Source organism: Micropterus salmoides, unplaced genomic scaffold (assembly GCF_014851395.1).
Source record: "Micropterus salmoides isolate LMB-PRFRI ecotype aquatic unplaced genomic scaffold, ASM1485139v1 Ms_hic_scaffold_14, whole genome shotgun sequence".
Lineage (NCBI taxonomy): Eukaryota > Metazoa > Chordata > Actinopteri > Centrarchiformes > Centrarchidae > Micropterus > Micropterus salmoides.
In genome coordinates, this window is record NW_024040485.1 from 11,265,823 (window position 1) to 11,281,378 (window position 15,556).

The 15,556-nt window shown below is 38.2% G+C and overlaps 1 protein-coding gene across 3 annotated transcripts in view; it reads left to right on the plus strand.

Moving 5' to 3' along the window:
- LOC119901886 (RNA-binding Raly-like protein) overlaps positions 1 to 14,764 on the plus strand; it is a 40,860-nt gene extending 26,096 nt beyond the window's left edge. For 2 of the 3 annotated variants that reach the window (XM_038717636.1, XM_038717635.1), the window contains exons 3-9: positions 4,915 to 4,990; positions 7,149 to 7,196; positions 7,986 to 8,179; positions 9,635 to 9,748; positions 9,999 to 10,156; positions 11,858 to 11,895; positions 13,960 to 14,764. In XM_038717636.1, the coding sequence (XP_038573564.1) occupies positions 4,915 to 4,990; positions 7,149 to 7,196; positions 7,986 to 8,179; positions 9,635 to 9,748; positions 9,999 to 10,156; positions 11,858 to 11,890 (623 nt within the window). In that variant the 3' untranslated portion in view covers positions 11,891 to 11,895; positions 13,960 to 14,764. The remainder of the gene's footprint in view (positions 1 to 4,914; positions 4,991 to 7,148; positions 7,197 to 7,985; positions 8,180 to 9,634; positions 9,749 to 9,998; positions 10,157 to 11,857; positions 11,896 to 13,959) is intronic. The other variant, XM_038717637.1, reaches the window with a different exon arrangement.
- The last annotated feature ends 792 nt before the right edge of the window (positions 14,765 to 15,556 follow it).

Consider the following 15,556-nt stretch of genomic DNA (forward strand, 5'->3'; position numbering starts at 1 on the left):
TGGACATAGAGCACTAGTTTAATTCTTAGTTTAATAATTGAAATTATTACCCATTTACACATTTCCTAAGAGCCATAAATCAAAAAAGACAGAGTTTAAAGGCTAGGTTGCTTTGTAAAGTGTCTTCAAATGAATTGTTACCTATGAGAATAACCCCAATCAAGAGGAAAATTGCTACTACACGGTCATTTGGCTTGTGCTTGGCTAAATGGAAGCAGCACAAAGGCTAGTTATTAAAGCTCCTTTTTCCTTTTTAAATGATGCTCATCCCAGTGGACTAGTTCAGATTTGTGTGTGTGTGTGTGTGTGTCTCTCTGCTCCCAGTCCTGCTATGACTCGTCCACACCTCTGGGGACAACGAGCTCAAGGGCACGCTAAGATGAGGGGTCTATATCTAACTAAAATAGACACACGTGTACTAACTCAGCAACACACTCGCAGGTAATTTAGCTTCATTAATATGAATGAACCCCAACTGTGTCAGAGGGCCCTGAGGTCGTGATGATTGTATTCTTGAAGGATCCAGGATAAAACTGTTACTGAGCTCAGCTACATCCTTGCCTTAGGAGATGCTCAATTAATATGAAGTCTAGTAAAGTCTGAGATTGATCCTTTCATCTTGTACACATACACTGTGAGTGGAGACAGTGTGAAAACACCCCTTTGGCCTCCAGGGTGTGTGATTTAAAAACTGTGCCTCTAAATGTTGTTAGAGGTCCACGTTAAGACCTGCTTATGGCTGGGTGATATGGCTGACATCAATTTCACAATGTTAATAAAAACGATTTTTCCCGATACCAGTTTGTAACATGCAAGCGAAATCTCTAAATCTCAAAATGTATTTATTCTCAAATTTTATTGATGCCTCTTTACTCCAGTTTTAGTTAGTAAATATATACATATATAATGCTATAAAGTAAGATCAACCAGGCACATGGACATGTTAATAGATTACATTTATCAATATTTGGCGTGACCACCCTTTGCCTTCAAAACAGCATAAATTCTTCTAAGTACACTTGCCCATCGTTTTCTGAAGCAAATCGGCAGTGTGATATAAAATTACAGAAGATGTTGGTCTCATCACCCACCCTCTTTACAACACTGTCTGAAAGCAGTACATTTAACGTTTTACCAGTGTGGAACAAGAAGAATAGCCTCTCACAAGTCTGGAGGATGAGCAGCAGTTTCACATTATCTGTGTCTGACTTTGGTCTGACTGTAGTCAATGAATTTGTCTCTGCTGCGGCCAACTTACTTATAATGGCTTCAACATAAAGTAACTTTTTATATACCCCATTAGTGTGATGCTGCATACAGTTTACAGTATCAATTAAGTCCTATCTGGCTATTGCTTAGCAACACAATCTCTATCTCTGCTATCTGCAGTCTCTACGTTTTATGGACGCACACACATTCGTTCCATTTTTTGTATATGATTAGCATAATGACTGTAATTAATCAGAGGCTCAGTGTGTCTGTTGGGGGTATGGAGGGTTGGGGGTGTTGTGAGGTGGCGGCGTTCGTTTGAGAGTGCTTTTTAGTGCTCTGCTCTATCTTTAATGACCCTAGCAGGAGACTGGAGGAGAGCGCACTTGTGAACAATGTGAACCATCCCTCACGTCTTCCTGGAGCCTAATGATAATGGTACTGCTGTCCTTGGGCTACACATACATCCCAAATGTCCATTAGGGAGAGCAAGCAGGGAATAAAGAGAAAACAGAGAGGGAGGTAAAGTCTGGGCTCCATATATAGCACCATGGTTAATCTGTAGACAATGTGTTGGAAGATCCAGACCCAGGTGCAGCTGTTGTGAGCCAGAGAGAAAAGGTGTGACAGAGGAAAACATAGATCTTGTATGCTGAGATATCTTCCATTCTTTAATTCATAAGCTCAGTGCACAAACATTGCAGCTTTGGATTTCATGATCATCAAAAAAAAGATTAAGACTGCAATGCTTTTGGCGAAATGATTTGACTTCAGCTCCTGCCATGATATTTGTTGCTGCATGATCCCCAAGGCACTGATGTTTTATCTGTGCAACTTGTTGAAGCTGTCAAGGGTGACTCATCCGTCAGACAGGGATATCTCCTGCTTTGTCTGTGTGTGTGTGTGTATTTGTTGGTGTTTTTGTGTATGACCTTGAGCAACATTCAAGGCTGATTGAGCTGAGTTTGAGAAGAAGCAGCGACAAGCCGACAGAGTAAATGCAGTGATACCAGCCTGGTTTAGTGCAGTAGGGCTCTTGGCAGGTAGAAGGATCTGTCAATCATGACAAGAGTCACATGCGGTGTGTACAGATGAGTCTCACTAGTTTGCTAATGCATTTGAGGGGGATTTAATTTAAATTTAAAAAGTGAACAAAGTGTTAAGAATACTATCCTTACATTGACTAGTCATTTTCTTGCATAATCAATGTCTCATTTGTCCCAAGGCCCTAAAATCAGCCTCTCTGCTTGTCTTTATCTATGTCTCTTTGAGGGCGTCAGTGATACTTTCAATAAAAAAGAATCTCTAGACTTAAGTTTTGATTAATTGATTGATCAATTAATACCTCAAGTTACCATAACCTAAAGTAATGCTTTGTCTGAGTCAAAAACAATATTAAACAAAGCAACCTCTCACATTTGAGAAGCCATAACCAGAACATTTTTAGATTTTTCCTTTACAACTTGATAATTAATTATTTTATATTCATTTCTGAATCTGGTATTTATTTCAGCCTTGGCCATTTGTGAATAATTCTTCTACTTGCTGTTTCATCTAAATTTACAATTTGATGAATGTATAGATTTGTCTACTTAATAGTAGATAAAAGTGCTTACTTACACTAACAAATTATAATAGATTTTTACATTGATTAACTCAAATATCAAGCAAGATTATTATGTTTTTGACATAAAGATGGAAAACAGGTCAATTAAGGACATTTTTAACATAATGTATGACCATTTTTAAGCATGTTTCACCCCACAATTTGTTTTATTATCTAGCTACGGGAGAAAAAAATTCAATAGTTTCATTTGTAAAATAACTTTTCATAGACATGTATTCAGAATTATTTTATATGCTACTAACTAGAGGTTTTCAGCAATGGACTCTGGCTTTGACGAGAGCAATATAGTGACTGTTTCTGGTTAAACAAAAAGGATATTACTCATTAAAAAAGGTCTATCTCTGTATGGGTCCTTTCCATAATGTTGTCTGACACTTGTAATAACAATCTGATCCTGTCAGTGGCAAAAACAAGCACTTTAGTGGATATGCTTTGACGGGGCGCAATTGCACCGCTTACGAGGAGTACATTGCAGAGCTGATTTGCTGCTACTGAAGCGCACTTGCTCAGTGCTAGACCAATTTTAAAAAGATTTTGTCCCAATTAGTCACACAGACACAAAAACATTGGAAAAGGTTGAGAAATACCGAAGTTACCCTTTAAGGACTGCACTGCTATATGCTTGTCCCTTTTACCTCAGGTGGTATCTTGGACTCTCTTCCTCTGTGCCTTCCCTTCAGCTCTTCTACATTTTGAAAACCTCTGTTACAGTATTATTACATTTATTCATCTTCAGTGATTACATTGAACTTCATTACAGCTCTTTTAACAAAATACATAATGTTTTTCTGTGTTGCATAAAAACAGTCAGGCCCAGTATTAAGTAAGGTCAGAACAGAGTGTAGAGACTATACAGTCTGAATATGTTTACTTCTATTATGCTTTTGTGTTTCATAGACTGACTTTGTGTCTTTGCATAATGATGAAGGCCAATGTAGCCATGTCCTTTATAGGAGTATAAAGGGCTTTGATATCACTGTGAATGGCTGCTGTATATCATTTCTAAAACATCAAAAAGTTTAAGGTTGAATATTTTGCTCAGTGCTGAAATCACCATTGCTAACCCTGTTTTTATGAGGGTTGTTTGGTGCCATGATTTAATGTAGGTCATGTTTTGTTTTTTGTACTGTATAAGGGTGTTGTTGATGCAGTTAGAGAAATATATTGTGGGTTTAATGTATATTATGCTATGTGCGTTATGTTACAGTAGTAGAAAATCAGTAGTTAAAACATAACATAAAATAAAAAGTATGCCTCTTTTTGTCTATAGGGCACTTTCTTAAAACAGTGACTCTGAATCTGCGGGGTTTCCCTGCAAAGATTCAGTCTTCAGAAAAGTTTGCCACATGAAATACATTTCTCTAAGATGAAAAATCTGCCAGGTTACCCAAGGGGTGAAATTTAGAAGACAGACAGAAAGAAGTATGTCTGATGTGTCCGTGTCGGAGAAGTGATTTAGGGGAATCAGCCCTCCAGCATTTGTCAGTGACGCTCTTCCTCTAATCACACCTTGCACTTTTTTTTCTCAAAAGAAAATCCTCTAATTAGGATATTGAAGGTTGCTCTACATGCTTCATGTTAGTCTAAAAAACATGTAACTCAGTGATGGTGAGTTTGGGGTTTGATTTTGGGTTTAATGTAGTATGTGAAAAATGTGTGGTGCTCAAGCTATGAAATTCAAGTTCAGATTGTTTTGACCTGAGACTGTGATTACAGGGAGTACAAACTATACATACAATACAAAAATGTACAGCTGCAATTAACACATTTAATTTTTGATTAATCTTTCATTAAAGTAAAAACGGATTAATTACTCTGTAACATGTAAGAAAATAGTAAAAAAAAAAAGCCCATCACAAGTTCCCACTAAATTTAGTGACAGTTAAACAGCTTGGAACCTATTAAAGCCTCATTAAAGCACATATAAATATCCAGTAATATTTTCCCAAAAGAAAAAACAGTGCAGGAGAATATGTTTTGTTTTAAAAACACAGATTTTTACCGCTATATTTTACACAGAATTTCATTGTAGCCTCTACTGTATCACATCATGACAGTGATTTTCCTTTTGTTTCCAGATATCAACATGGCAGGAGAGCCAAAACCATACAGGCCTAAGATGGGTTCCAAGAGGCCTCTCTCATCCCTCTACAGGTCTGTTAGAAATGTGTTTTATTTTACTGTTATCATTCGCATATTGCTTGGCTGACCTACTTTTCTTGCCGCACTTACATTCTGCTGTCTGTAAAATATGTGCTCACGATCCTCATTGGCAGGCTGGGTACTTCTGGAGAACAGTCATTTCCCTGCCATCAGTGCCCCTTTTCTGATTGTTGCTATTACATATTCTCGACATTTTAAAAGTCCTGTTGGAAGCAAAGAAAAACAAATGCACTATATGGCTAACATCCTAACAGCCTAAGAAAAACAAAACTTGGGAAATTTGCTTATTCACTTTCTTGCTGCAAGTTAGATGAGATGGTCGTAACCTGTGTTTGTACGCTAAATATGAAGCTGGAGATGGTTAGCTTAGCATAAAGACTGGAAACAGGATGAAACCTAGCTAGCCTACCAGCACTGTTAAAGCGCACCAACAAACATGTCACAATATATCTTGTTAGTTTAATCTGTACAAAATCAAAAAGTGTAAAAATTATGAGTTGTTGTTTTTATGGGCAGTTAAGTGCAATGGACAATGACCTCTGAAGTTACAGAGCCAGGTGAGCTTAGGGTGACCAGACATACCCATTTTCTGCAAAGTTAAAAATGGGGACAGTCTGGTGCTGTCCCCATTTTTAACTTTATGTTAAACATAGACTGTATAAGGTGTTAACAGACCTGAAATCAGATTTTACTTGGCCAGAAAGACTGGACAGCAGAGAATACAGGTGTGCTGAAAAGTTATCGTCCGCCGAAAACTGATTGCCTTCCACGGGAGCACGTGCAGCATGTTAAATTTCTTTCGCCCAGTCTCTTTACGTCTGCAGATGCTTTTATCTAGATCAAACAGACATAACTTGAAAACAAAAATCAATTCATGTCCGTGGTGACAGCAAAGTGATAGGCTTCTTTAACGTTTCTTTCAGCAGAATCATCACAATTGTGGCCAAATAAGTGGGTAACCAGGCCTGACATTTATGTAATTATAGGTAATAATAGAAGCCTGTTGTTGCCAATAGATTATGTGTTTGGTAGGCCTGTGTCTAATATCCTTGCTTATATATAGAAAACGGAATGTAGCCTATAATTAACATGACTTGCTGCTAAGTTATATATAAAATAAAAACATGACCTCTTTTGCAATTATCCTTATGACTCTACATTATTTAACACGCTGTGTATCAACCAATCCAGTCCTTTTTACCTGTTGAAATACCTTTTAAATGGCAAATACAACCCATGTAATGCAGTATTCCACTTACTAGAAAGTTATTGCAGCTTCTACTCTGCAGTAGGCCTAGATTCTGCCTCAAAATGACTTGATTTCAGTCAGAAGTTATATTTCACAGATTATAACTCACCTAGTACTTTTTACCTCTTAAAATACCTTTAAATAGCCAAAAGAACACATAAAATGCAGTATTCTACTTGCCAGAAAGTGATTGCAGCCTCTACTTATTGACTGAAAGGTTATATCTGCCCTGAAATGACTTGATTATATTCATGAGAGTTGATGTTTGACATATTATAACTCACCTAGTACTTTTTGCCTCTTAAAATACCTTTATGGGCAAAACAACACATAAAATGCAGTATTCCGCTTGCCAGAAAGTGATTGCAGCCTCTACCTATTGACTGAAAGGTAGTTTCTGCCTCAAAAAGACTTATATTTGACGGATTATAAAACCAAAATTGTCCCCCTTTTTCCTTTCATAGATAATAACCTTAGATTTTTTAATGACATACTGACCACCAAACCAAAAATATCCCCAGTTTTCTTTTCAGAAATCTGGTCACCTTAGGTTCGCTGATTCTCCCTGTTAATCTATACACTAAGCTAGCTAACTGGCTTCTAGCTGTAGCCTTTGATTCAATAATTAAACATTTTGGGAAATACATTTATTCACGTTTTGTCAGAGTTAGATGAGAAGATACCACTCTCATGTCTGTATGTTCAATATAAGGCTGCTACACCCAGTAGCCAGTTAGCTTGGCACAAAGAAAACACATAACAGATTATTCATTTTAGGTGTGTGTGTGTGTGTGTGTGTGTGTGTGTACCTGTGATAATTTAATTTCAAACTTGACTGGAAAAAAAATGCATTTTACACTGTAACAGAAAAATAAAAAGGGGTCTCTTTTATCTTCACAGTGGCTACGAGTTTGACTATGACTACTACAGAGATGATTTTTACAGCAGGTATGTAAAAAAGATTTGTAGTAGTAAATATCAGCACAGTCTGGCTTGCTTTGTCCTTTTTAATTTTCCGTATCGTTTATCCCCTGATATTTTGCCCTTCAGTGTACACCGTCCTTTATGCCCATTTTCGAGTCAGATACTTCCATAAAGATGAGTTTTGAGTAGAATAGCCCCATTTCCATCTGAGGCAAAGTAACTACATTATCATAGGCATAATGAATGTCATATTGGGGAGGTTTTTATTCCTCTCCGTTGGGCTTACTAATGATGCTTTTATCCGCACAGGCGAGTACTGAATGTCAGATAGTCCCCCGGCTGGTCGTTTGCGCTGGCAAGGCAGAAAATGTATCTTCCTTCTGACATTTTCATTGGTTTGTTTACTTGCTCTCCTTTGCAATATCCCTGAGAGTTGAATCCTTCAGTTTTGAGTCATTATTGCTATTTTGGCAATTTGATGTGTTGTAGGCAATGGGGAACAGGATTTGATTGAATGGCTGTGACATTGTTCAATATATACCACTATCGTTCAAACATCTTTTGCAGTTTGTCTATTAGGTGCTTTGAAAGTACCTCTTGTTGCTCAAGTAACAACATCTAGGGATCACAAGTGACTCCTAGGGGGGGGGGGACAACAACTTGCTGACACACTTTGCTGTTCAATGCCCATAATAGTTCCAGAAATACCTCTCCCTCCTTTTTAAAAATGTGTTTTTTTTCTGCTCTGTAATGCATTTGTAACCTTTCTATTGTTGCCAAGGTGCTGCAACTTTATTTTTCATGTCTCTTCAGACTCTTTGAGTACCACGGTCGTGTCGTGCCGCCAACCCGGGCTGTGATCCCCATCAAACGTTCGCGGCTAGTTGTTCCGTCCACACGCAGAGCCAAAACCTCCTTTCCAGTCAGGACCTGTTCTTCCTCTTCCTCCTCCTCCTCTACCTCCTCCCGAGCGCTCAATGTCAGCTCTTCCATCACAGCCCCTAAATGTATGTCCCTTTTTGTTCTTATAAGTCACTTTGTCCGGCTCTGTTTAAATGAAAATTTCAGTTTATTACAACTTGGGTCTTATTTGTGTAGTTATTATAGATTATTTTTGCCACCAAGTGCTTAATTGTTTGGTCTGTAAGATGTCTGAAAATAGTGAAAAATACCTATCATACTTTCCCTGAGTTCACATCCTCAAATGTGTTGTTGTATCCAACTAACAGTGCAACCCCTGAAAAATGTAGTTTACAATCATATAAGTCAAAGTGAAGCAGCAAATCTACACATTTAAGTAGCTTGAACAGCTTTCATTGTTTTTATTTATTTATTAATAACTTGGTTGATTCAATAGTTATCAAAATTATTACTGATTAATTTTCTGTTTATCAATTAATCGACTAATTCTTTCAGCTTTAGAAAGGTTGTAAATTATATTTAAATCACCTTATTTGCAGGTACTTATTTTTAACTTTTGCAGATCTCAGCAATGAAAGCTGCACTAGTAAATATTTTTATATTAACAAAGGTACAACTGAATATGTGTAATGTAAAAGGTATCACTCGTAGTAATGAACCCATGTAGTATAATCACCCGACTCTGCTATTTTCCTCAGCACTATGGAAAGTTTTACAGTCTGTCAGCTCATTGTTTTGCTTTCATGGCCTGCAACTTTGTTTTTTCACTCTCATGGCATAATTTTCAGTCACAGCCCACTGCAGTGGGTTACCAAGTAACTGGTGAGCATAGTGGAGCTTTTAGCTGCTAAAGAGGGATATTTCCCTCATGGGTTGGTAGAGACCAAGAACAAAGCTAAAGGGAGAGTGAGAATTAGACTTACATTCATCAGGTTGCCAGAAACATGACTCCAAATTATTGCTACTGCTGCTGGATTTTTAAATAGACAGTTGTTTGCAAACACATTTGCTGTGTCAACTTGGTCAATGTGTTTACAGCGTCGTTGTTGCTGTGGCCCAAAAAATCAATCCATGCTGGTTTAAGGGAAAAGTGCTTATTGGCTTGGTTGTCATTCTCATATTTGTCTGTTACATAAATGGCTACAGCCAGTAGCTGGTTAGCTTAGCACAAATACTGAAAGCAAGGTCACCTACCTTTAGCATTTAACTCTCAGTCAGAAAGTGAATTGGTTGGTGAATACAGTTTTATTATTAGTGATATAAATGATGGCCCAAACTGCGAAAGAAAACTGCTCAATACTTGCCTTTGCATTGCTCATACTCTCACAGATTTTAATCAGTATTCTCCCCATGAATTACTACATTGAAATGTCTTAAACTTTGGCTTCCATAACCATGCTCTTTCACTAATTAAGCCTCAGCCACATTTCTGCCAATGAACTCGGCTGCTGAGATACATCGGAGCGGTGCAGTTGCTGTCTGTCTCCTTGTCAAACATCACATGAATTATGCTTTTTAACTTTATTAACGTATGCTCCCAGTGAAGACAGACCAGCTCGTAACAATCAAAAAGGAGCTGTCACAGATTAAGACCAAGATCGACTCACTGCTGGGAAGGCTGGAGAAGATTGAGAGGCAACATCGCTCTGATGCTGGTAAGATTTGACGGAGGGGAGGGGAGGACCTGTCTGCATGCATATAAACATTACATGGGGAAGAGACAGAGTCCTCACTATATGGAAATGAAAGACACACGCAGGGCAAAGTGAACATATTAAGGATTTATAAAGCGGCTTGTCTGAAAGCTAAATTCTTCTATTAGTAGAAATAAAATATCAATTCAATAGATCTATTATGATGTTAACCGCCAGGCTTCCTCTGTTTCTCTCGTTCTGTTTTTGCTAGAGATGCAGAGGAAACAAGAGGAGGTGTGTGAGTGTCTCCATGGTGATGCAGCAGGCCACTCTGGTGGAGAGGAAGCAGAAGGGACAATCGAGGTGGAGGCGGGGGAGATGACGGACGGCGGCGAAGACGACTATGAAGATGAAGGCACCAGCGATATGGTAAGACCGCCAAGTAGCCTTTTACAGTCTCAACAAGAAGCAAGTGGTCTAACTGAGTCCTCCTGTGAGAGGATAATGTGTTCATCAGGATCTTTCTGTGTGTGTGTGTGTGTGTGTGTGTGTGTGTGTGTGTGAAAGTGTTTGTATGAGTCTCTGAGTGTGTTTATTTGCATTAGCTGTAGGCCTACATGTTTTCATTTAACAAGATTAAAGTCATAGGCTGAGGTGTTAAAGGAATAGTCTGACATTTTGGGCAGTTAACTTATTTGCTTTTTTGTAGAGAGTCAGATGAAAAGATTGATATCACTCTCATATCTGCATGGCAAATATGAAGCTATAGTCAGGACCCAGTTAGCTAAGCTTAGCACAAAGACTAGAAAGAGCCAGCCTGGCTCCGCCTAAATCTGACTAAATCTGACTAAATCTGCCGTCCAACTTCTAAAAAGACAACATTAGCAAACTTTAGTAGTGTTTAGTTTTTTGTAATTTCCCCACACACATCTTAGTTCCACTCCATTGTTTTCCCCTTGTCATCCACACCCTCTGGCCTCTAGAAATGAATGGAAGAGCAGGGGAGTCAACAGAATATTAGAATAGTTTCTTAAGATATGAGTGGAAAGTATTGTTTTGCAACTACATTTGACATTTTTTTTACTCAAATATAGCTTAACCTTGCCATGTGATAATCTACTTCAGTACACTTTAAAAACAAATATTACTGGGACCTCTATAGAAAATTGCAGATATTCATGAATTGAAACTATCTGTATAACAATTTGGCCACAATATAACACATTGACCATACACGATCTAGCCAGTTGTGCCCCGTTCCACAATTTTTTATTAATTTCAGTAGACTAGATACACTGTCAACAACTACAGGTGCTGGTCATAAAATTAGAATATCAAAAAGTTGATTTACTTACACTAATTCCATTCAAAAAGTGAAACTTGGATATTATATTCATTCATTACACACAGACTGATATATTTTATGAAGTGTTTATTTAATTGTGATGATTAAAACTGACAACTAATGAATTCAGTATTTCCCGAAAATTAGAATATTACTTAAGACCAATACAAAAAAAGTATTTTTAGAAATATTGGCCAACTGAAAAGTATGAACATGAAAAGTATGAGCATGTACAGCACTCAATACTTAGTCCGGGCTCCTTTTGCCTGAATTACTGCAGCAATGCGACGTGGCATGGAGTCGATCAGTCTGTGGCACTGCTCAGGTGTTATGAGAGCCCAGGTTGCTCTGATAGTGGCCCTCAGCTCTTCTGCATTGTTAGGTTTGGCGTATCGCATCTTCCTCTTCACAATACCCCATAGATTTACTATAGGGTTAAGGTCAGGCGAGTTTGCTGGCCAAATAAGAAAAGGGATACCATGGTCCTTAAACCAGGTACTGGTAGCTTTGGCACTGTGTGCAGGTGCCAAGTCCTGTTGGAAAAAAATAGTTTTTAGCAGCCTTAAAAGCAGTTCTAAAAGACAAATTATTTTATTCTGATTCAATTGGTACTTAATGAAAAAGCCATCCATGTGACATTTTAAACAACAAACTCACTATTTTTATTATTTAACTTAAAATGATTAGGAATTGAAAAAGGACCAGTTAAAGAATGGATGACTATGTCCATCTCACTGATCTCTCTATTGATATCATGACAGATTTTTTTCTTCTTGTAATTGCAGATGGAGAACCACATATCGGACATTGACAACTGAGTAAGGTCAGTATTTAATCTCTGCTTGAAAGGGCATAATTCTTTATTTATATGGGATGTTTCTCTTTCTCTTTCTATGTATACTGAACAAAATTATAAACGCAACACTTTTGTTTTTGCCCCCATACATCGTGAGCTGAACTCAAAGATGTAAGACTTTCTCTATGTACACAAAAGGCCTATTTCTCTCGAATATCGTTCACAAATCTGTCAAAATCTGTGTTAGTGAGCACTTCCCCTTTGCCGAGATAATCCATCCACCTCACAGGTTTTCCTTAGGCTGGTCACAATAAAAGACCACTCAAAAATGTGCAGTTACACTGTGTACTGGGGTAGTTCGGGGGCATCCCTAAACCAGTCAGTATCTGGTGTGACCACCATTTGCCTCACGCAGTGCAACACATCTCCTTTGCATAGAGTTGATCAGGTTATTGATTGTGGCCTGTGGAATGTTTGGTCCACTCCTCTTCAGTGGCTTTGCGAAATTGCAGTCAGGTCGAGAACCCGATGAGGACCACGAGCATGCAGATGAGCTTCCCAAAGACGGTTCCTGACAGTTTGTGCAGAAATTCTTTGGTTATGCAAAGCGATTGTTGCAGCAGCTGTCCAGGTGACTGGTCTCAGACGATCTTGGAGGTGAAGATGCTGGATGTGGAGGTCCTGGGCTGGTGTGGTTACATGTGGTCTGCTGTTGTGAGGCTTGTTGGATGAACTGCCAAATTCTCTGAAACGCCTTTGGAGATGGCCTATGGTAGAGAAATGAGCATTCAATTCACGGGCAACAGCTCTGGTGGACATTCCTGCAGTCAGCATGCACGCTTCCTCACAACTTGCGACGTCTGTGGCATTGTGCTGTGTGATGGAATTGCACATTTTCGGGTGGCATTTTATTGCGACAAGCCTAAGGCACACATGTGCAATACCCGTGCTGTCAGCATCTTGATATGCCACACCTGTGAGGTGGATGTTGACGGATTTGTGAACAATATTTGTGAGTAATAGTAAACACAAAAGTGTTGCATTTATATATCAGTATATATACACTGTATAAAAAGAAAGTGTAGTATCCAATACTTATGCATTTGACTCATAACAGTTCAAAATAGCACTGTAGCAGCAGGACAGAGGGTCAGTGTCCTTCTACGGGGAGAGCAGTGATTGGTGGTTATGTAGGGACTGAACCCTTCTATAGAATTTGACTTCTAACCCCTTGTTTTGTTACCTCAAAATAGTACTATACCCTTCTATGGGTTTGACCTTTTATTTTGCAGACTCAAACCCCTCTGTGGTACCTAACAGATACCTAAACATATCCTATATAAGCAATGTTTGATGTACAGAGAGACAGAGTGGTCATCGGGCTGGGTCACTCTCCAAGCTACTGCAGAGCTTGTAATTGATGCTGAACTCCTTGATTTAATAAACTTTTATGATCAAGAACAGTGTCAAGCGGGTTTCCTCTCAACACATCATTGCAGCATTATTGTTCGGACACCACAAAAGAAATGTAACCGTGTATGGACAACATATGCACAGTACCTGTAAGTAAGCCGAGTGAGAGAGTGAGAAACACTGCTTTTCTAAATGGCCTGTAATTCTCTCCGTCTGGGAGCGTAAGGAAAGGCAGTCTCTCTGCAGTTATCACTGATGACTGTCCGCACTTTCCATCAGACGACATTTAAATCCCTTAATTTTCTTTGTATGAACAAATGGCTAAGAGATTTAATTTGTCTCTTGGCTGACATTTCCTCCCTGCTATCCTCAAGTGCCTGATAACGGAAATCTTTTTCAGCCGCTCTGAAGATGATCGATCGTTAAAATAACAGCATAATGAACCTTTTGTCCTCAGGTGTATATCTCAGAGGTTGCAGGTAATATCAGGAGCATTGCTTTATTTTAACTTTAGTCACAGCCCCCACGCCTCCAGTTTTTTCCACCCACCTCATGAGAAAATCTTACAGATAAAGCTCCTAAAAATGTAGCCAACTTTTACTTACATAAGTGTACTGTTAAAAGACAGTCTGGCAATAATAATGAATGTTCATTGTGGTGTGTCTGCTTTTCTTCAAGTTGGGGGGAAAAGGAAGTCCATAGTGCAAGAAGTTGGGAGAACAGATACCAGCAAAACCTTCTTGATCAAGAGGGTGTATTTGAAATTAAAGGAAAGCAGTGACTGGAGTGACTGACTGCAGAGGGAGAGTTTTTCAGACTTGTTTGTTGCTTGTTTGCCTCATTAGAACATGACACTCCTGATGTGTACTTCATGGAAATGCTGGTTATGAATATTCTCCAGACTACTCCAAGATCAACTGCAGAGGGCAATCAATAATTTCCCTTCAAGCCAATTGCCTCTGACAAAATATGGACAATATATTGTGTGCTTAATATATTATGGTCTGTATTGTGCATAAAAATACGGTTTACGTGATCAGTCAGATGAACCATGAAATGCCCTCCTTTTGTTGTACTGCAAATGTACCTTTTGTTCTGTTTCTGTGAAAACTGTGACGAGCCACGACGCTGGCAGAGAGCTAAATCTGAATGTAAGAGGAACACATTTTCTTTGACACTTGATAATTATGTGATTTGTTTTCTTCGTACATTTTGTTAAAATGTACAGTATGTAATTTATTCACCAACGTCTCCACACAGTAATGTATGCATCTCATGTTCTTCATTTGTTATACATGATAAGATGCATTTTGAATTCTGTTTACATTCTGTTTACGGTAAACAAAAGATGACTATTTTTTACTATCAGCATGTTAAAAATGTGGCTATTATGGATCATTTGTATTCATTGCATCTGTTGTACAGCTATGGATGATAACAGTTTTTTGAAATAAACCCGTTCCTCCCAAATGAAAAATAAAATGCCTGTCTGAGTGCTTTCATTTTCACAAACTGTTTCTATTTCTGTGGGGGTCTTCTGCTCTGTACACAAACTTCATTTTTACTTAGGCTTCCAAAACAACTTCAACAATCTTTTTTATTAACCTTGTATGACATGAGAAATAGCACTGGAAAGTTACTACCTGACTAAACTTAAAGGTAACTTTTTCCTCCGGCCATGCTTGCAACATCACTCTGTCCACCACTTCGTTCCAGATTGAAATATCTTAGCTACTGGATGGATTGTCATGCGATTGTGTTGGACATTGGTCGCCACAGGATGAATCCTGCTGACTTTGGTGATTTTCCACAGATTTTTGGTTTTCATTGAATGTGTCAAACCTTGGATGGATAATAAAGTACTGTATATTTTACTTAAGTATTACGCTGTGTAACACGATTTTTGGTCCTTGGTAGTAAGTGTTCTTTCCTAATTGCTTAAGCCTCAAAAGTAAAGAAAATGGCTATTATTCCCTGCAAATTTTGCTTTTGTGACTAGGACAATGATGTTTTGAAATGTATATTTCCAATGAATCTATCTTTTCGTTCACATAAAGTCAGAAAAAACAACCTATGAATCCAAATAAAGATGTATTTATACTAAAGTAATACAAAAATGACTTCTAAAGACTTAATATATACTTTATCTATAGGCAGTGTTCTATGTAACAGAAGTGAGTAGTTTTTCAAGATCTAGATTATACAGTAAAATCACAGTAAATTCACTAGTAAAGAAAAAGCTTGGAACAGCTTTGTCGCAGTGGTTCAGGGTTTC